This window comes from Diorhabda sublineata, chromosome 4 (assembly GCF_026230105.1).
Source record: "Diorhabda sublineata isolate icDioSubl1.1 chromosome 4, icDioSubl1.1, whole genome shotgun sequence".
NCBI lineage: Eukaryota > Metazoa > Arthropoda > Insecta > Coleoptera > Chrysomelidae > Diorhabda > Diorhabda sublineata.
Genome location: NC_079477.1, coordinates 6,101,119 through 6,123,693, shown reverse-complemented (window position 1 = coordinate 6,123,693; position 22,575 = coordinate 6,101,119). Strand labels below are relative to the sequence as shown.

The window sequence follows — 22,575 nt, the reverse complement described above, 5'->3', positions numbered from 1 at the left end:
AAAATTTTAACGATCTCAATATTTTAGAGGTCGGGAAATGAGGGCGATAAGTAGAGGTGTGTACTAAACTTCAATGGATAGTAATGACCAGCAATGCATATATGGTTGCAAATAAAAAATTTACTTGATCGATAAAATTATATTCTGTAGCTAACCATTGTTCTGGTCGCCCGCGTGCGGTGCACGCGTTGCATACCTACTATGATTTACTCTGCAGCTACTTTAAGCTCAAACCCACATAGCCAACTTGTACTTAGTATCTTGATTCATTGTTCGACGTTGAATGAAATCTATGATTACCTGATCTGCTCTTTCAGCAAATAAGGTTTTAAAAAATCCGCGTTCATAGTTTCAATATGAAATCCATCATTATCCTGTTGCGTTATGCTAGCGTGTATTTCAGCAATTACCTATTCAGAGCTGTTTGAAAAATAAGGCGCCTAGAATAAAGCATCATTTTCAACGATTGTATGATGATTATAATTGTTCGAAAACCAAAAACTATTTAGAAACTATTCGAATTGAATAGAAATGAAACGTTTTCTGAGTGCAATTAAATGATCTATGAGCATCGATCAAAATTTGCACCATTAAAATTCGGTATTCAGACGACATGTGTTGGTTGATTAGAGGTTTGATGTAATTACTGAGATTATGAAGATAAATCGTGCGTATTTCTGGAACTGTTTACGTAATTTATTGCCTGGATTATGAAATAGGATAGAACTTGGGTTACAGCTCTGCAATCGAAGTTTCTAATATTCGACGAAATGAACGAGATTAGAATATTATCACGTATATACAAAATGAGTATGTGTTTTGGAATACATGGAATAGTTCACTAATTTTTTTTTGAAAAGTACTTGGGCTCTTCGATTAGATCTTTAAACGTGATTTCTGGCATACAATAATATTTATAGGTATTGGAAATCGAGTAGAGTTCTACTAAACGGAAAACACAATTATTCGTTTGAGATCCTACTACCTATCTTAACAATTTAAGGCACTTTAATTTGAATCGCGTTCTCCTTTACTTAATGTAATGTAATAAGGTTTTAATGCTTCTTGGTTAATAAATCAATGTTTTAAATTCAATTTTTCAATAAAATTACAATGTAATTTTTTACCTACTCCTCCTCGGTTATAAGATGTAAACCCATTTTATGGTACCATCAAGCGGACTTTAATAGTTACTTGCATCGTTTAGTTCTGGGCATCTATTTTCAAGGTCATAGCTCAAGACATTTTTCACCATCTCTAATAAATCTGGATTGTATGAATAGATTTCCAGATCTTACTATTTTGGACTTCTTCATCTTCAGGTCATCGAAAAGCAAAATTTCTTAGACTAAACCGACAAATGTTGAAAAGACAAACAAATAAGAAATGAGTGTGATTCGTTTACTTGTTTCTTGTTATTATTTATTATATTGTAACTGATCAGAATTTGATACGGGACAGTTTAGAACAAACTTCCACATTTTCTACAAATAGTAATCAAAATAATAATGCTGGCCGTTGTCAAATGTAATTATATCTCTAAAGTGAGACAATCAGTATATATTATTATTGCTTGTATTAATTCGCGATTAGAAAAATTAACCAATATATTATTTGCCTATGGAATAAGTTATAGATAGTATTATTCCGCGTCTTTTGACTTCAAATGTGGCAAAATATGACTTGATAACTATTTGTTCTAATAGAATGCTAGGTTTTTTACATTATTTGATAGTAAAACAATGATTTAAAAATGGGTCATTTGAGAAATAAAGGCGAGGGATTTATTGAATTATATTGAAACAAAATTATATCTCACATTTTTCAAATTATGTCCCGTTCACGTTCACTATCTGATATGGGACTAGATGATGGTAGAACTGATCTGTTTTTATCATCTGCAGTGTTATACGAGTCATTTCATATCTAATTTGTTTGTTTAAATATTATCAATTCTATTCTAAATCTGTTAGGAGAGTATGATTAGGTGACCTAAGTGGCCACTCAATTTATTCACCTCTTCCTATCTACCTTCCTACGAACTGGTTATCCAGAAACTCTCAAACATTCTTACCATAAAATGGTAGTATACCATCTTGTTGGAACCAAATACTAGGATCATAGTTTCACTTATTCGGATCCAGAAATACCACAATTGGGACCGAAAGCACTGCCATACAAAGATGTTCCAAATATCCCTGAGCTGTAGAATTCCCGCGAAATGAATAAAGACTAATAAATCTTCCCCTAACGATCTCTACTCGAATATTAATTTTTTAGGGGTGCTGGGTGTGTTTTGTCTATGTCCAGTGAGCATTCTCCCGAGCCCAGTAGCGACAATTGTATCGATTTACTGTACCACTTCAACGAAACATTGTTCGTCTAAAAATATTACACTATTAGGAAAATTAAAATTTTTTCTCATTTCACACGTCTGTACAGATCATCTCCTGAGATATTATTAACAAGTTGAACGTCTTATGGGTGCAAATGTTATTTCTTCAAAAATTTTACTGCAAGAGGCTAACTAACATTTTGTTGTAAGGCACTTTCTATATAGTTGCGTGAGGGTTTTCTTCTATAAAATATCTAACCTTACATATTCGCTTCTTCTTGGTTATTCATACTTAACTTTGAAACATTCATAAATGTCACTACTACTGCTTGAACGATAAAATTCTTTTCTCAGTACTCCACGCAGTTCACGAAAAATAAACTGCTTTGGTTTTTGGCTTGAAAAAATAGATGATAACCTTATTTTCAACAAGTGTTTTTATTGGACTATCAATTTTCCTTTGGTTTATCGTAATCTAAAACCGGAATTGTTTTTATTCAAATTTCATATCCTAGGAGTGCCAAGCGACCTGAATTTTGAAAAGAACGCAAGCTTGTAATTTACAGAGAATAGTAGAATCTAAAGGACTACCTGAGGGATTTTTATTATTACAAATTTATATTGGAAACAAATATAAAATGAAAATAGCACCGTGGAATTGATTATGATTTATATGCTTCTCATATTTGTAGATATAAGTAAAAGAACAATTGAGATGATAATAGAGGCAGGTGTGCAATATAACTTTTTGTTATGGTATTGTGAAGTTTTCTGATTTATAGCTCATCTAAGCATAAACTTAAAACACGAAGAATATTCTTTATGTCTGGTTGATTTACACGGCCCAATTAAAACTTAAATTACCTAATCCATGTTATGAACATACTATTTACTAAACTATATTATGGCCGGCGATCCGAGCTCTCATTTTTTCCGTTTGATTAGTTCAATCTTATTGTGATGACTATAATGAATGTCAACTCTCCAACTTTCAGTATTTATAGTGTGAAGTTCAATCTAAAACATTCGGCTTACTTACAAAAGCCTGCGCCATCAGAGCAGTTTATTTACATCTTCATCACCAGTTCAAGAAAGTTGAATTTTCTTTCTCACAAATTGCTTGTATAAAGCATCTTCTCTGTTTCTTCCTCTTTTGCACACAATTTCTGTTAGATCCAGTTTCATTAGGTACATCCTGAGCGCGCATAGTCCTTTGAGATAGCCAGTGTGGAGCTGTAGCATATTTATGCTAAGAGCCAGATATTGCTAAGCTGACATGACATTAGAAATCGGAATAAATTCATCCAAGTGGTCCAGTTCCGGAATCATCTGGCACAATAAAGCTTATACAGAATCTTCCTTCTCAGGAAGATCTTTCTTGTTTTCTTTTCAATATAAAGTTTCTTATGAGACTCCTGTGAAGTCAATAATTCATGTTTATAGTGGCAAATGGCTCTATTCCTACACTTTTCTATTGAATAGAAGTAACAAGGTACTGTTTACATCACGTACTAAGAATAAGAAGACCAGCTGCATGGCAATATGTAGCCTATCGAACTGGATGCTCTCTATCTTGGACATAGCTAGTTTTTTTCACTTTAAATTTTATCAGATAGTCTCGCTGCCCCTCGGAGATTTTGAGATTTACTCAATATTTTTTTTTGCTATTTGAATGTCTTTTAAAATCTGCATATTTATCTCCTTGATTTTCTCATTTATCTGATTTCCATCACAATTCTTATTATACAATTTTAGAATCTAAATTTCATTGTCGGCAACAGCGGCAATATCATTTCATATTGATGAGATATCGGTATAAAACTTGTTCATATTGGAAGAAATATCGTACTTCACAGATGAAATCTTTTCGTACATATTAGTAATTGATGAGATTAAAGTGGAAGTATCTTTAAATAAAATGTTAATGGATTGAAGTCATCAGTTTCCAGTGCTATTTTCTGTCTGTCTATTGATATGTTCCTCTATTCTGCCCGCTAGGAGTTCCGTTACATTTAGGAGACCTACTTACTCAATAGATGTATTCATTATACACTACAACCAACAAATCGATGTGATGATGATTTCTTATTGATAATCAATTTACAAACTTCAATGAAATTACAAAATTACCCAATTTATAATTTCGTATACTTTTTCATTTCTCGACACTTTTCGAATACTCTTCATTATTCCTTCACTGATTTGTATTTATGACCTTGTCCATAGTTTAATAGTTTACTTGGAAAACCAACGCACTTGTTGAAATTTTGATATTCTTAATGCTCTATTACAAATTTGAGGCTTTCATGATTATGTAATTTCGTGACGATGCAAAATATAATATTATGATAATTTTTCAATAACTTCCAAGAAAATATATTTGCGTTCAGTAGGATTCGCGCCTGAACATTTTTCGACCTATTTTATTTATTTATTGTAATTGTGAATTCAGGTTTTATCTACGGTTATATATACGACTCATTCTGGACTGGAAAATATGCCTCTGAGCAAACACGGCACCCAACGAGCGGATAGCTTACGTTTACATAATTCTTCAGTCAGTATAAGGCAATTGCGCTCTTTGGATATGACGATATCCATTTCTATCTCTCTAACTTACATCTGACGGTCGTCTAATACCATTTAGTTAACGTTTTCGACTCTATCAATGATTTTCTTAATCTTTTCCATTCCATACACTCGTCGTTAATCAAGCTGATACGTTTTAATTCAGCTCCCCAAAGATTGAAGGTAGTAAATGATGGAACAAAGTTTCTAAACATAATGTCTAGCTTCACCTTCATAACTTATATTGAAGTTTCAGTATAGGATTGATTGGTCTCGTACTACGAAATCAATGGCGTCTCCAATAAGAGAAGCGCGCAAAACAGAGGTCTGTTCAAATGAGTAATTTTTGTTTTCAACCTCCATGTGGACGTTACGCGGGCAGAAAAAATCGAGCATGCACTGTAGGCAACTACGAAGCTTTCGCCCTACACACTCCGCCATGTTTGACATTTAGGCGTCAGTCGGCGTTGTGCTAAAGCCGTAAACATGTCCGCCATTATTGATGCTCCTGCCAAGTATGATTCGTTTTCTACAGTCTGAAGGTCATAGTGCTGTAGAAATCCATCGGGGAATGAGTCGTGGGTACGGGGAAAACTTCATGAGTGATAGTATTGTGCGTGAATGGTGTCGAAAGTTTATAGATGTCCGTAATTATGTCTCAATCGCTCCGGTGATTATGTCGAAAAGTAAGTGTACCAATCTTTTATTTATAACCTATCGAAGGTTGAAAAAAAACGGCCCTCGTATATTGGGATATATTTAAAAAAAAAACAAAAGTTTCACGAAGGAAATAACATTTATAGACATAAGTGAAGAAATTATAAAAAGAGACGAGTCAAATGACAATGTTTAAGTAATTGATCAATATATTGTTGTTATATTACGAATTGGTGAGACCACATGACAGGAGGAAGCGCGCTGCGCGCAAGTGCGGGCGCCATTAATTTCTGGGAAAGAGAGCAGAAGAAGAGTTATCTCCTATACCCATGGGCATTATAGCTGGTGTCCAGATTCTGTTATACAGGGACTTTAACTTTACTAATGAGTAGTGACATCTTAAGTTTGAGGTGGGAATCTTTTCAGACAACTCTCGTAGATCTAATTCATTTACTTTGTGTTAAATTTAGTTTATCTTAGTTTGGCATAATAGGAAATCAATTCTTTGTGATTAATTGCCAATGTATTTTTTTCTTTTAATGAACTACGAAAATGCTAGTGCTTTCACGAAAAAATTTCAATTACGTGTTCAATCTTCGATTCTCTTCTAATGTTCTCTTGATGTTTGAAACGCCAGAGGAAATTTACTGACCCAATTATCTGCACTGATCTTTTTCCTTTTTCAACAAAAGGATTTCGGAATTGCTGCTAATTCATAGAAAAGTTTTATTATTTTTGTTTGTCTTGGAATTACTCTCTCATTAATTGTTAGTGGATTAGTACATTTCCATCAAATTGATACATCGATACATTGATACAAAGAATAATCGAAGAATGAAGTTTATTTCTAATTGAAAAAGGGTCGTACCTTATTCGATACTATGCCTGTAGAATTGCTCTGGGAACATTCTCTATAACCACTGTTGATACAAACTTGGAAAACTAGATTTATTTCAGAGACAAATGTATCTAACCCTTTGTTATGTGGTAGCAAAAGTAAATCAAACATATTTACACCCTTCCCTTCTTGGTGTTTAATCTCCCTAAACTATGACTCTTGTATGAACAAATATTTTTTACTAAGAATACGCAAAACTACGAAGTTGCTCTTATTAACGTAATTTTAAAGCTCGATTTTAATTATGGCTCTCACGATTGTCCCATAGAAGAAATTTTTTTATCGGGGGTGAGTCTAAACAATAAATATCTTTCCTGAAGTCAATCCATTTGAAGTAGAGGTTTTTTGAGTGCCGGGAGACGTACCATCAGGTAGTCTATTCAATATCTTTCTCTCGCCAAAATTAAGAATGATTGGCGAAATGAACCAGAGTCATCAAAACAATCGATGTCTTGTAGTCGATTCCATGAAAACGTTTTGGTCTTGTGAAGGGCTTATACGCTTGTCAGCTGTTTTATTTCGCTTCATCCCATTACCTTTGTAACCGATATCGCTTCTGAAGGAAATTTGATCATGACGAGATAAGAATAACGATACACTGCTACGGATGCTTAACGGATATTTGGATCATTGTGGACCAAAAAATAAAAACATGGACGAAATGACTGTGTTTTGGTGAATAATAAGAAAGCGAGGTTTACAATGGCGTATTGAAACAAAGGTTCAAAGCAGTGTATGGTCTAGTCATACAATTAAAGTGACATTTTTATGACGGCTTTGCTTCAACCTATAGACAAAAAAATTATTCAGATCTTGAAGCTCTATTGAATAAGAGAAAAAAATTGAATACTGTGGAGTGTGATCTTGGTATGAATGTTAAGGAAAGCTGGAACAAATTTGATGAGGTAAAATGAATCGTAAACAGTTGGAAGAATCATTGGAAGAACTGAATCCAAATTGAAATAATTCTACGAGGAACGGTGGCCTTCTCTGACTACAGAAAATGTGTGCAAAATCAAACTTTAGCTGCAAACAAAAATAATTCGCGAATTGAATAAAAAGAGGTAGATTCGGAAAGAATCAACATTCAGGAGTTGCTGAAATTGCAAGATGAGAATTTGACTAAATTCAACTCGAAGGAAATGTTAAATTTACAGCACGTTGAAAAAATGTATCGAAACGTGAAAATTAATTTGAAAAATATTAGTCAGGTTAAGATGACATATCTTTTTGATATCTATATGAAAATTGATCTATTGAACGAAGTTTATTTTTAATACCACTGTTGAATACTATTATCAATAACAACTGATCAATCAAACAATAAATTAATCGGTTTTTTATATATTTGTTTTCAATTTTCTCGCCTATAAACCTGAGCATTCAATAATTTCGGTTTGCTGTATTTGCGGCATATATACGAGATTTCATATAATTAACACATGTTTCACAATCATTGTTATTTGTATTATATCAACTAGGAAATCTAATTATATGAAAATTCAAATCTCAAATTATGAATATACAGAATACTATGAAAAATATTTCAATTTCTGTTCTTCTTATTGGAAATTGATTTATTATAGTCGACATTTCAGTATGATAATATGTTATTACTATAGTATTGAACTTGGTAAATTAAAAAATCTAAAAGAAATCGTGTAAACCATAATTGGTTTATTCAAATTTATTCCTCTTGTAACAAATCTATAGTATAGTAGTAAAACTACTATTAAAAGTATTTGTGAAGGTAGAAAAAAGTATTCTAATTCAAAAAGAACAAGAGATTGTCAGTTGTCGGCGAATCAACAAAAACGCTTTTCATAAGAAATTCTCCCCGTATTTTCCTGTTTTGAAACCACTTGTTTGAATGAAGGTAATAACAGAAATGTCGCTATGAGAGATACACAGAGAATATAGTTGAAATCAAAATCGATTCAGAAAAAATCATTATAAAGAGTCTAGGTAGTGATATCAGGATAGATAGGAAAAGTGTGCCTGCAGTGACTACTAAAGTAATATAAAAAAAATCAAGATGTAGTGAATAAAATTTGCTTCCGGCGAGTTTCGTAATTTATTTTTCAATCTTTAAATTGATCACCCAACTTGTGGGATAAAATTCAATTAACAAGTTTAGTATGTTTATTGAAACTTCTGTTTCTTTATTCTGTTTATAGAGAAAGTTTAAACGGTTTTATTCGCTTACGAGCGGATAATAATCAATTTTTCATTCGAATTGAGTTTGACTTGTACATTAATTATATCCCAATATACAAACAACGTCAATTATAAACTTCAATATTGATATTCTTTCTTATTTTTTGAGTTTGAAACTGTGCGATCAACTTTGTTAAGTAGTTAAGAGACTTAAGATATAATTTCCACTTTTAGAGGATGTAGCATCATCATTTGTAGTTACTTACCTTAATGTGACTAATAATCCTGACAGTACATAAATAAAATAGACAGTTCTTAAAAAATTTCAAAAGCAATTCCATATTTTATGATTTTGTGTTTTTTTTGTTAAATAGTGTTGATTTTAGGACTATTCTTATTGAAAAATAGTTTTTAAAATAGATAAAAATTGATGTTTCAACCTTTTTTTTAGTGCAGTCCGTTATCCTTATTGAGGTTAAGGTCTCCAACTTCTAATATTGCGCATATGTAGAATAAGCTAACGTACATGTGAAAATAAAGGGAATAAAAACTCTCTAATGACTATAAAGCGTCATTTTTTAGATAAGTTACAATAATAGCCCTCTTACATCAAAATGAAATACATTCAGGGTTTTGTTTAGGAACTTTATTTTACTTCGTCCAATAATAATAAATTTAAAGATGAGAATTGGACTCTAAAGGGTACCATAAACGAACTAATCCATCAAATAAATGAACCTTGAAATCGTGTTACCACACACAACTGAGAAAAAAATTTTTCAATCTCACACTAGGGACCTATTGGTATAAAAACTTATTAAAGTAGAATAACAGGTTTTCGCAATGTTCATGGTATATATCTTGTTGTTTTTGAAGAGAATTAGCAATATGAGAAATACAAACGCGTTTTGATTGGATTAAAATATATTTTAAAACGTATATCACTTTATTTTGCCAAAAAGGTACTCAATAAATAATCTCCAATAAGCATCTTCGAGTGTGAGTCTGCAATCTGCTTCAGCCGTTGATACATATGTTTCCGAAACCACATACCAAACTAAAAGTTTACTCTATATTTTTCTATAAAACTTATATGAAAGTCGCACATTTTGGTAGGACTTTTCGGAAACTGTGATCTGAGGTCTAGTAGATCATCTATCAGCTGATTGTGGATCCGAACAAGATTTTGATCACAGTTTCCGAACATCGTGTTCAATTTTCGGTAATAATTTCTTATTTTAAACATGATCCACAAGAACTTTTGATATCTGTTACTTTTTTGTGTTTTAACTTTCATATGATATTTTACACTAAAGTTCAGTATTTTCTATTTTCATGATGACATGTGTAAGGCCATTTAAAAGGAAATAATAATTTAAGTTTAAAGAAAAAGTAGATAAATGACACAACAGCTTATCGCATTCACCCACTAATCTACGAGGGTATAAAGAATCATATAATATGACTACGACCCGATCAGTTTTCTAACGTACCAAACCGATCATAGTTTCCTAAAAGATATTTCATAATCTGAGATTATATTGTACTAAATCTTCTAAAACATTCAAGTTAACTATTCAGACTTAACAAAAAGGATATCCACCAAAATAAACAATCCTGGAGGATGAAATCAATTGTTAATCAAAGAAATTACTTCAGACTGTGACAAACCAAAAAGTATAGTGGTGGTTTTTTCATTGTGAAAACCGTTGAAATTTTGTTTTAATTATCTATGTTCGATCAAAAGAGTCGGTAGATATGATTTTTCTAGACGTCAACCATATACTCTATTACATGCACTTAATATTCACTAATTACAAACTTTCACCCTTTTCTACGAACATCACTGCATGCAATTCTCTTCACCTATTTCGTCTACTCTATTATCAACCTAAATCAACAAAAAATTGCATGCATCTTGAAAATCATCGCCAAATTAACAGTTTGGTTAAGCAATTAGTTAAAATTTATACCAGTTAGTCTCTTAGAAGAACAGACTTTATACTAACTGCATGATAATTAACATCTATGTATCAACAATTTGAGTTACTTTTGTAAAATTTTAAAATAATGACTTTCAATAAACAGGAGACTAGAAGTTATTCAATAGTTTTTAAAAATAGGATTTAATGTAGATGATAGATAATTGAAATCTCAATTTAAATACGACTGTGAAGAAAATGGAAATTGTTCTTTATACACACTTCAACCATGTTATAGAATCGGGTCCTGGTATTCGATTGAATATAAATCTATCAAAGTTCCATTTAATTTCAATTATCACCTAATATATTTTACGAACAGTTTATTGAAAGTTACTCAAATTATTGATATTCACACTCTAAGCGCGTTGTATGCGAATTTCTCATTTTTGGTTATCGACAGAGACCTTAAAACAACGAGTGAATAACATCGACATTAAAAACATGTGAAGTGATATTAACGCCGGCCAAATGGACGTGGATTAAATGGATTACTTTCTCATATTGACTGCAGCTCAATATATTGACATGGGTAAGTAGACTAATCAGCTTTTCTATTTAATTATTAAAATTATTGCAAAGTTACGCAAAAGTTAAAAATTTGATACAAAATTTCTATTTGACAGATTTTTTAATGATCTTATCATTTTTTCACCTCACCTGATATACATCCAATTCCACAAATTTTTTCTACTGTTTTATCACACATTCCGGTGGTTCCAAAATTGATAAGGAACTATTTGCGAGTAAGAAAAGTCATTTAAATATACTATGTTCTGAATAAGATGAATAAGTTGGAAAAATGTGTGTAGATACGACAAGATAAGAGATAATTATAGAAAATAAGCCAATGGAAAAGTTGTTAAGAAATGTTTAAATTGGTATGGACATACAAAAAGTAGATCACATAAATTGATAGAAGCAAAGAGACATAAGAAAAGAAGAGAGGAAGACCCGAAGAAACTCAGGAACTAGGACAACTAGTATAGAAATGAGGTAGAGAGAGAGAGAGACAACATGGTAAATGAAGTAACTAGGGACCACCAGTAAGAGTGGAAAAACCAGATAAACGGAGATTCAAAACTAAAATCAATACTTACGAAATGGCTCTGTAAAATATTGATAGTATATGTTTTGTTTCTTATTTAATTTATTTTTGTAGTCCACTCAGTATCTCACTTTTTAATTGCAAAACTTCAAAATTGAACAAAAGTAGATTTAATGATCGTAACTATTATTGAACTTGAAGCTTACTTGTATGAATTTTTGTTAAATTTATTTCGATGCACCTAAAAAAAAACGAAAAACGGTCCAATTGATACACCGACATTCCAAATATCATGAACATATATTAGTGGCATTTGTACCAATCCGAAAAAATATTATTATTATTATTATTTGTCGCCTAGTTTGTGTGGGATACCTTTCTAAGAATTGATTTGTATATGCCACTTTGTGGAGTCCATCTAGACTGTAACAAATTTTCCTATTTTCCCAATCAATTTGAATGTTTTTCCAACTCAACAATATTTCCTGTGAAATTTCGAAACTGTATTATTTAATCGACGATTAATAAACAACCAAATTAGAATTCGATATTTATTCATTACATTTAATTCATCATCAAATCATGTATTATCAATAATTTTGTAAAACAACAATAAAACAAATAATTATTATTTGCGTACCTTTTGCAATAGTTGAACTTTATTAGTATGTTATGACAAAATATTTCAACATTATTTAATAAGAAAAATGATTTCTGTTTTTTGTATTGACTTTCTATGACTTGAACATTTTTTCTGAATCCATTATTCTTTCCTCACTTTTTGTGAAAAATTCTACTATTAGGTGAAATAGAATTAATGTTGATTTCATCAGAAACATAATTTAATCATGATGAACAATTTGAGTTCATCGTTGTCTTAATGGTTTTTCTTTCGATGTTTGACTAATAGTTATTATAGTTGACAGAAGGATAAATTAGAATTAGAACCATTACCTTCATTGATACAAGATATAATCGAAAATAAATAATAGCAATAAAACGAGATATAATCAATACTATTCCGAAGTAATATTTTCTTCGTCCAAATAATGAACATTCATTGAAAATAGATATAAATAAATTACTGTTTTTGATAGTAATCTTTTTAGAATAAAATCAGTTAACTCAAAAGATGATAATACAATTTTCCAAGAAGGATCGGAAAAAAACCCGATAGTAACAGCATGTTTCTGCGTAAAGCACCTATGACATCGTATAATACATTTTCCCAAGTGGAATGTTTTACGGTGTTGACATTTTCGTGTAATACCTTTAAAGATTCTACTCGACGTAGTATTCAACTTAACAGTAACAGGCAGCAACACAAATCTCGGAAATATTAGAAATTATTAAGCCAGGAACAAGGTTTGTCGAATTATTTTTGCTAATTACATAAGTAACGTAAAGTATTTTCAGATTTTTTTAAACTATCCTCCAAGTAAATATATGTTTCTTTTCATTTTTTTGTAGAAATTTTGAAATAAGCTCAACATAAATCGATATAAGCTCCTTAATTCTGGCGTATTCTCTTATCGACCTTAAATTTATAGCTAGCGAGCTCTATAAAAAATATAAGGTTGCAGAATTTCGTACTCAATTCAAGTAAACATTATATGATACACCCAAAACAGTGTTCAGTTAATGCCGATATTTCAAAAACCGATAGCAAAATGTGACATAATTGTTTTTCTAGTTTTTTCCTCTAGATATGAATCATGCCTATTTTCAAATTCTATAAGACGTAATAAAAAATGGAAGATTGCAGCTGTTATTTGAAGAAAAATTATCACAGAAAATAAACCGACGAAGAATATTATTAAATATGGAGAAACAAAAGGAGAAAAAGAAAATTCAACAGATACACTTCAATAGGAACATGAAAATGTACCTTATTCTTTAAATTAATAACAGTGAGAATGAAATGAAATTTGTTTATAATTTCTGAAAAAATTATGAATTTCCATTGCTGTATCGAGAATATGGATCAGTTAGCAGCGAAATCTTGAGTATTTTATCAATATTTTGGCTTACTAAATTTTGTAGGTTATATACAATGACTATTGTAAAGAAACGTACCTTAATTTTCATATGTTAGCTTCATATCACTTTCTTTAATCTTCTTCTTCTTCTTTATTTAATGTAAGTAAAATGCTTGTTTTTCCTCGTATCCTCTGCCGTCTAATTAGAGAGGTTGTTGCTCCATTTCTTGCGTGATCTTCCAATGCTTCGGCGACTCAAGTGCGACTTGTCTCTAGCTATTTTGACCATTCTGTCATCATTTATTCGATATATGTGTTTGTTCCACTCTCTCTTTCTTCCCAATATCCTTTCATTTAGGTTGTCAATCTTACATGTTCTTATAATGTCCTCTATTCCGATATATTTGTTTCGGAAGATTGTATCGTTGAGATAAACTGAGGTTCGTGCTGCTTTTGCCGCTTGGTTTCTTACCTCCGCTTCAATATCCTGGTACTTCTAGGCCTACATATTTAAATGTCAACTTTTGTTGTATAATTTCATCATCTACAACCAGTTTGCATCCAATAGGTATTTTGAGATGGTCATGCATTTCGTTTTTGCTGCAAATGTCTTCATTTTTGAACTCTTTGCCGTTTTGTTGAATTTGAATAGTAATCTCTGTAGGTCATCTTCGGTTTCTGCAATCAGAACAGCATCATCAGATTGGCATAGGATCTTGACGTCTTTATTCCCCATTTTATACCCTTTCAGGTTATGAGTGCTTTTTATTACTTCGTCCATAACGATGCTGAACAATACGGAGCTAAGAAAATCTCCTTGTAGAAAACCATTGTTTACAGGAATTTCTTCGGGAGTCATGCCATTGATTTTGACAAGTATTTTATTTCTCTGGTAAATGTTTTCTATGATTTTTATGATGTTATATGGGATTTGCCTGTTGTATAGAAGGTGTACCACGTCCTCCAGTTGTATTCGGTCAAACCCTTTTTCCAGGTCTAGAAAACACATCGCCGCCGGTTTGTTATACTCGATGGATTGTTCAGTTATTTATGGCAGGACAAATATCGTATCTTTACAAGATCGTCCTGATCTGAATTCTTGCTGTTCATCGCTCAATGTCGTGAGTTCATTTATTTTGTTTGTCATGATCTTTGATACTAGCTTCAAGGTTATATTTAGAAGGTTTATGCCTCGGTAGTTTGCGGGTATCTTTTTTTCTCCTTTTTTGAACAATAACATTTTTTGATGTAATAGGATTTTGCAAGTTAAAGCTGTTACATGTTATTTCAGGCCTCTCCCGCCTTATTTAAGAAGTTCATTTGGAATACCGTCTGGGCCTGGACTTTTTCTGTTCATTAATGCGGTTTTTATATATCTTTCTTCTATTTTAGCTACTTCGTTAGTTGTGAATTCTGGAGTGTACGGTATGCTTACTGTATCTTCTTTTTTATACAATTCTTCAAAATATTGGAACCAAGTTTCCTTTGTTATGCAGTTAGAGCTAATATATTTACTTGCTTCTTTTCTCTGAGTTCTGATGAATCTCCACATCTGTTTTTAGAGGCCATAAAAGTCATTTTCAATTTTTTTTAAATGCTTCTAAATACTGTTCTTTTTTGCCTTACTAATGTATTGGTGTCATTTCTTACCCTTTTATAGTCACAGCAGTCTTCTGGCGTTTTTGTTGTCATGTATTTTAGATAAGCCTTAGCTTTTTTGATACATTGTTGCGCAACCGTTCTCAAACCCGGTAAAAGGAGGAGGGTTCATGGGTCAGATCAGCTTTCTGCCCAATGTAAAAAAACAGCAACAAGCTCACTGAAACGAATTTTACTAATTTCTATAATGTTCTAATCAATTTACCGAATATTTTTTCCTTCAATTTAACTCCAAAATATGCGTTTTGAACGGAACAAGGATTCTTCTGTCATTTATCATTGATAATTTTTTATGCTGAGCAAAGATAAAGCCAAAGAAGAGGTGTATGGTGCGTAAACCAACAACTGGGGTAGGTTAAATATTCACTTATTTACGAAGCGATCTGTTTTCCCAATTTCTCTAATGAATTCTCGTGAAAAAATGTCATTTAGAATTGATGATTTTACGATGCTCCATAGTCACTGTTGCCACACTCGTAATAATATGTGAATGTGAAGTTTACTCCGGAAATATTAGTGAGAGGTAGTGAGTATTCCCAAGGTTAAAAATATAAACGCATTTTTTGTAAATTGTCTTGAAATATTCAAAAATGAATATTCTGTTTCAACATTATCCCTTTTATTTTGATTCGTCCTAAAGATACGATGTCCCATGGTGAACTTGTAAACTTGTTTGTTAGTTTATGTGGTAAAGATACCACAGGTATGGTCGAGAATTTTACTGAGGATTACAGTGGAAAACACAATAATCAAATTGAAAACATAGTTTCAGTAAGCTGGAATTGTTTTAGGAATGTGAAGTTGACTTCGTTATAAAGCTTTGTTAGAGGAAATTGTGGAAACTACTTCAAACATTTAATTCAATTACAATTGAAACTTTGAAGTTTCATTAATTTTTCTATTTACTCACTAGTTTAACATAGTCTCCTAACTATATAAGCTTAGTCCACCGACGCTCTCACCTTTTTACTCACATTTGAATTCAGAGGCTAACTCCTCTTTCATTGCCGACAAATATTTATAACAGCTCGATACTTAATTTTCCCCATTTTCAAAAAACGACTCACTTATATCGGTCCAATATCTGGGAATATACAATAAGCTTTTCTGAAAAAAAATTACTCCTAATGAACCAAATACATTGATAACGTGCTGAAACTTAACTAGTACAAGATTATAGAGGCAGTAATTCTAAATATTGCGCTGGGTGTACAATATGACAAAATTTTTTCTTTGTGTGTGTATCACTGGATATATGAGAACGATTCAAGACAGTAGAGATGATAATTAACATATTACTAATTGGTGAGTCAATATGGACGAGGCTTTCTGACGATGTTATGGAAAACCACCACTACAAATTTCAAGAAAAATATGATCAAATGGTATACAGAAAGTTCAAGCTGTACAGTATTCCGACTGGCACAAGATGGTCACTACCTCTTCTATATGAGCGCCATTCAGGTATTAATTCTTGTCATGAAGATACTTGCAAAAATAAGGAAGGACTTCAAAAAATTTGATCCAAACTCGCTGGGAACAAAACATGAATTTCCACGTCATCGATATAAAGCTGAGTACAGTAAGAAACTCAAGGCAATACTAATCTTTTTAGTTTGGGTCCCGGTTACTTAGGAGTCATGGATAATGAGGACGATGATATACTTATCATGAAAGAAGCAGAAAGACTTTTCACTGGAACTTTTCATTAAGGAAAGTTAACATACAATAGAAGCCAAGATGTGACTTCATCAAAGCCAGCCTAAATCTCTATACAGTCTAATCTATTGATAAATCTTTGGAGAATAATTTTCAAATTATTTATCATTGGTTAGGTTAGGTTCCTAATGATATAGTAGACTAATTGTTTCTCAGTTGGAGTTTTATTTTCTATTGAATTGGTACCTCATTTCAAAACGTGTGTTCATTCTCTTGTTAAACTTGCACTATCAGCTTCACGAATCATATCACATATTTCTCTGTACTCTTTAATGACTTTCTCTACGCTTGCTGCACAACCTTTCAGTATCCATTTTTCAATACAAATTTTTAAAAGACAGAGACGCTTCTTTTTAGAGAAAACTAATTTTATGAAAAACAGAAAAACATTTGGATTTTTCATCACTTCATGGTGAATTTAGTTTTGTAATTATTTTATCACGCTTCGTGATTCTGTTTTTATCGTACCTCGAAAACGTTAACTATAGAATGACTGCAGCCATGTTTGCGAATATTTTGTCATAAAGCAATAGGAATATACATATTTTAAGTAACATCGATTTAAAATATTTTCTTTCAGTTTATTTTTTTTTTTTTCAGATGCTTCATGGAACAGGAACAGAAATGAAAATATATCATAACCTCATCTCCATCCGAGTGAACACTAAGTTTAGTGCAAAATCCTCATGCTACCGCTGTTTTCACTTCTCAATTTTATATATGTAATAAATCAGCAATGACTTCCGTCAAAACGATTCTTCGACATGGCTATCAATTCCGAGATACTATATTTACACAACGAAAACTCTCTATTACAGTTATCAATGGAAAAACATTCTCTCAGTGAATCGAATCTGGCATGTGACCGATGGAAAATATGGAGGAAGCTTGTGGAGTCATGAGCAATAATCCTGATGCGATGGCTCCTGCCGTAATTCCACAAAAATATGATGCTAATGTAGATTATGTTATCAACGAATATATGGAAAGACTAGGAACTCGTCTTAATATTCTAGAAACTGAGCTAAAATATGCTTGGAGAGCTCTAGATCTTCTATCACAGGAGTATTTGAAAATGTGGGAACGTTTAGAAAAATTGGAAAGTTTACTTTATGAACAACAAAGCGTCATATCACAGTTATTAGATTTTTATACTTCGGGTGGAATTTCAACAGTTCAGACAGCTGCCGCATCTTTAGAAGGAAAACTAGGAGAATTAGAGGTAATTCGTGAAATTTTGGGTAACGGTGCTGTAGAAGATGGATTAGAAGAAGGACTTGATGTTACAAGATCTCACGGTCAACAATCGGATATGGATATGGATACTGGAATAGACGAAATGCACGTACCTGACGAAGCTTTTTATAAAAGCCTCAACCAAGCCTATCGGGAAGATTTGGTAGGTGACGACCCCACTTATAGAATCAGTCAATTGGGAATGATTTGGGAAGAAAGAGAAGATAGCAGTGAAAATGGTGACAGGAAACCAATAAATACCTCAAACAGGCTAGATGAGAATGAAGAAATTTATTCGGCACTGGATTATAAAGACTACAGAGGCAATTCTCCTTGCATAAGTGAACAGGACCTAGCTCAATTAACTAAAATAGACTCAATAGATCATCTGGCTATTGAAAAATTAGATGAATTGGATCGCCTTAGCAGTAAGTTACATCAAGATTCTGTTAATATTAAACAATTGAGAAAAAAGCTAATGGAATCACCAATTTCAATTAATGAAATTGAAGAAGAACAAATCGATGTTAAAGAAGCAGAGGATTTATCCAATATTGATGAAGCACTTCAGCAAATGTATCCGGATGATCAATGGAGTTTCTCAAGTGGAGCGAAAGATAAAAATGAGTTTCTTTTGCTAGCAAAATCTGACTTACCCACTCTACTCGCAAACGTTTCATACCCATCTAAATCTAGTTCAAGGTTTTCTTTATCAGATGCCGATAAGGAGGTAGCTGAAACATTGGGAACTGAATCAAGAAGTCCCACGTCACCCAGAAGGAGGCAATTAGATGCCAGCACAACTAGCGATCCTTTCATTACAGTTACTGGGAGATTAGCGTACAGTGCTGCTGTGCAACATGCAGAACAAATAGAAGCAGCAGTAGCTGCCGCTATAGCAGCTCAAAATCCCAAGAATCCATTTTGTTGTATGAGCCCAGCCTTGAATTCATTGTTGCCTGCAACATATGAAACTGTATCATCAACACCGAATGTGTATAATGTCAGATCGGAAAAAACTACATCTCCCACACTTTCCGTATGTAGCATCAGGACAAGACAAGACGGTTACGTAGAACCAAATGAGTCTTCTACTGTTACTCAAAATCACAGTCCCCCACCTCCTCCAGCACCGGACGTCACGGAAGATTTTCTAAATTTGAAGAAAGCAGCAAGCTCTTCAAACGTTTTTCTTGAAGCATCTACTGCCCTGATTAATCCAAATGAGAGACTCAGTCCAAAACCTCCTCACTCCCCAAAATCTACAAAATCTTCACCTAGAAGGAATAAATCACATTCACTAGCTGCTGCGAAATCTGATTCAGGATTATCATCAATGAGTGGTTGGTCTAGTTTGGAGAAATCACCTGGATCACCAAAAAATTCGAGATCTAATTCTTACGCCGAAGGAAAACATGGTAATTGTAGAATGATTTCTCCTGTTTATAATCAATATGGTCCAATACCTAGTGGTTCTAAGCACTACACCGAATCATCCTTGGATAGTAAATTGCCAGATTCTTCGAATTTTTTACCTGGAGGTCATCATCTCTCTGCATTCACTACTGTTAAGTCACCTTCAGGTCTAGATAGCGCAGATGGTTATGGAAACTTCGTTCCAGCTCCGGCTCCTGCTTCGGATATAAATGTAAGCCCCAATAGGAAAAAAGATAAAGTGTGCGCTATAACTAGCGAAGAAAGAGTTTCCACCGTCTCTATGTATCGATATGATCAACCTGCTATTTATTCCGTGGCTGGTAGTAATCGTGACTCGTATACTTCTGTATATACAGGTAATAGTGGTGATTACAGTTGCCAAACAAACTATCCAGATCTGGTCGAGCCTTATGAAAACAACGAATTTTTCAATCCCACAAAAAATTATCATCCTCCAGTATCGTATATGCCTTATTCTGAAGCTAATGTTAATTCACCAAGACATAAATCATCTACGGGGAGAGACACTGAGGATTTCTCAAATCATGAGGGATATAAAACCGCTATGTACAGAACTATGTTTCCTTCTGGTAATATTACAGATGCCTTATCTTACTACCCAACATCATCAAGAACAGATAACCAATATGAAGATCAGGAAGTATGGATGGGATATGATCAAAATGATATACGAGATACTACCGATACTACACATTCTCCGAATTTAGATAGAAATCGCTCATATCAATCTCAACCTACAGCCTATGAGCTTCAACTACGCGAACAGCAGAAACAGTGGAATCAGAGACAAGAAATACCTTTCCTGGATTTAGATCTAAGAAATAAAAATTTACCTGAATACGTAGTTCAAACACAACACGGACAAAATTTGTTCTACGATACCAGTGGGATAATTATGACACAATCAGGATACATTACAATTTCTTCCGGCACAGATACAAGACCACATGTGACAGAGACTACCAAAAAAGTTAAAAGAGCGAACACATTCAAGTCTGCAATGAGCTCAGTTACCCAATGGTTACCAAATCTGAACGTTAGCAAACGGAGTAGATCCCATTCCCTACCTGGTATAAAACGAGATACCATTAGAACCTCTTTGAACAAAAAGAAAAAGAAAAGCGGGATCGTGTCGACTGTTTCTGATATCATCCAAAAGGCAAAACGTAGGAGTAGTTTATCACAACAATATTCTTCCTATTCAGATAGTGAACAGTCGGAGAATGAATGGTCCACAGATAAATCAAGATCCCTATGTTCGGAGGATGAAAAAAGTGAAGATGGTGCTAGTGTTTTCAATGATAGTAATGTTGATACTGACAATGATTTTCCCAATAGCAATGAAAATGGTAAATCGAGGAAATACAATCAACATTCCGTAGAATTCACCCTACAGCCTTTATTTGAAACTGATACTCCCGGAAGTGACGACAGTAAGATGAAAAATATCGCAGAAGATAATGAAGGTAATTTTAATAACAACACTTCCGTGTCATATGTGCCCAGAAATAATTCTACATCCGCTGAAAATGAAGATCTCATTGTAAAAGAAAGCAAGATGATTGTTGTAGTAGGAGGAGGCACCGCTTCTATGGAATTTGCAGTTTCTAGGGCTCTAGGAAGATATAGACAGAGACAGTCGAATTCATTTTCTGATGATCCCGTGATCAATGAAGAAGATGAAATTATTATTGAAGATATAACTGAAGAGACTGATAATCAATCGGAATCCATTCCTCAAATGGATAAAATACTTCCGGAGCAGAAATCGACAGATAGTCAAACAAGTTCAGATAATAATAAACCGACCGTTATTGATTTGTCAGAAGAACCTGTATCAGAAGATAGTCCATCAACGATCAGTATTAAATCTCATACTAATCGTTTTTTACCGAAGCAACCACAAAGTCTCGAGATACCAGGCTGCAGAGACGATGACGACGCGAAAAGTACGCATTCGTGGAGAAGCACATCTAGAGTATCCTCACGGAGACAAAGCACTGAAGATAGTATAGACAGTGAAGATGAATGGTACTGCTATGAACTACGAAAACTAGAAGAACTTGAACGACAGAATCATTTAGAAATCGAAATGGGTACTACATTGATCGAAGAACCGGAACCAAGTGATGATGATCAATTAGAACCAGATGAAGAAGTCAAAGAGAAAATGAACTTTGTACTGAGAGAGCTGCGAATGACGGCAAAAGTAGCAGAAGGTGTATTGAATGAAAAAGAGAATAATTTACTCACTTTACAAAAGTTCAAAAAGAAAGAAAATCAAGAAAAACGATCTTCTTTCCAACTAGACAATGCTGCATCTTTATTCGAAAAAATTAAAAACTACCATCACGAAGAGGAAGAACTTCGTATTGAGAGAAAATTGGACAGATTAGAAGTACAAAGCCCACATGAAAAAGACGATCATTCCTCTGGTGCTACCTCCGGACCTGATAGTCCTCATAGCACCGACGAGTATGATGAAGCAGAGATGGCTATTAATGACGAATTTGCTTTGTGCCATGTCAACAAAGAGAAACAAGAAGATGAAAATAAAAAATTGGAATTAATTGGAAGTGAACAACTTAAAGAAGACTCAACTGCTGTACCTTCGATTAAATTGGACAGCTGCACTCCTGCTAAGGAAGATAAAGAAGGTGTCCAAATGGGAAGCAGATGGAAACTATTGAAGACGTTAAAAGAAAGAAAAGCGGAGGAAAAGAATCATCAAGGCAAGTCTCCAACACAACCCTCAGTTGAAATCAAAGTAAGTTAATTTTATTTTCATGGATATGTATAAAAACTATATAACGTAAGTAACAATCACAATATTGAAATCAAATAACGGCGATGTTATTTCTCCCATCTCTACAATTTGT

General features: G+C 33.1%; 1 protein-coding gene across 1 annotated transcript in view; it reads left to right on the top strand.

Moving 5' to 3' along the window:
• Positions 1-22,575, top strand: part of LOC130442345 (protein unc-13 homolog A) — a 194,818-nt gene that overhangs the window by 43,733 nt on the left and 128,510 nt on the right. Inside the window, exons 2-3 of the mRNA XM_056776375.1 lie at positions 11,001-11,129; positions 17,603-22,463. Coding sequence (XP_056632353.1) covers positions 17,871-22,463 — 4,593 coding nt within the window. The 5' untranslated portion in view covers positions 11,001-11,129; positions 17,603-17,870. The remainder of the gene's footprint in view (positions 1-11,000; positions 11,130-17,602; positions 22,464-22,575) is intronic.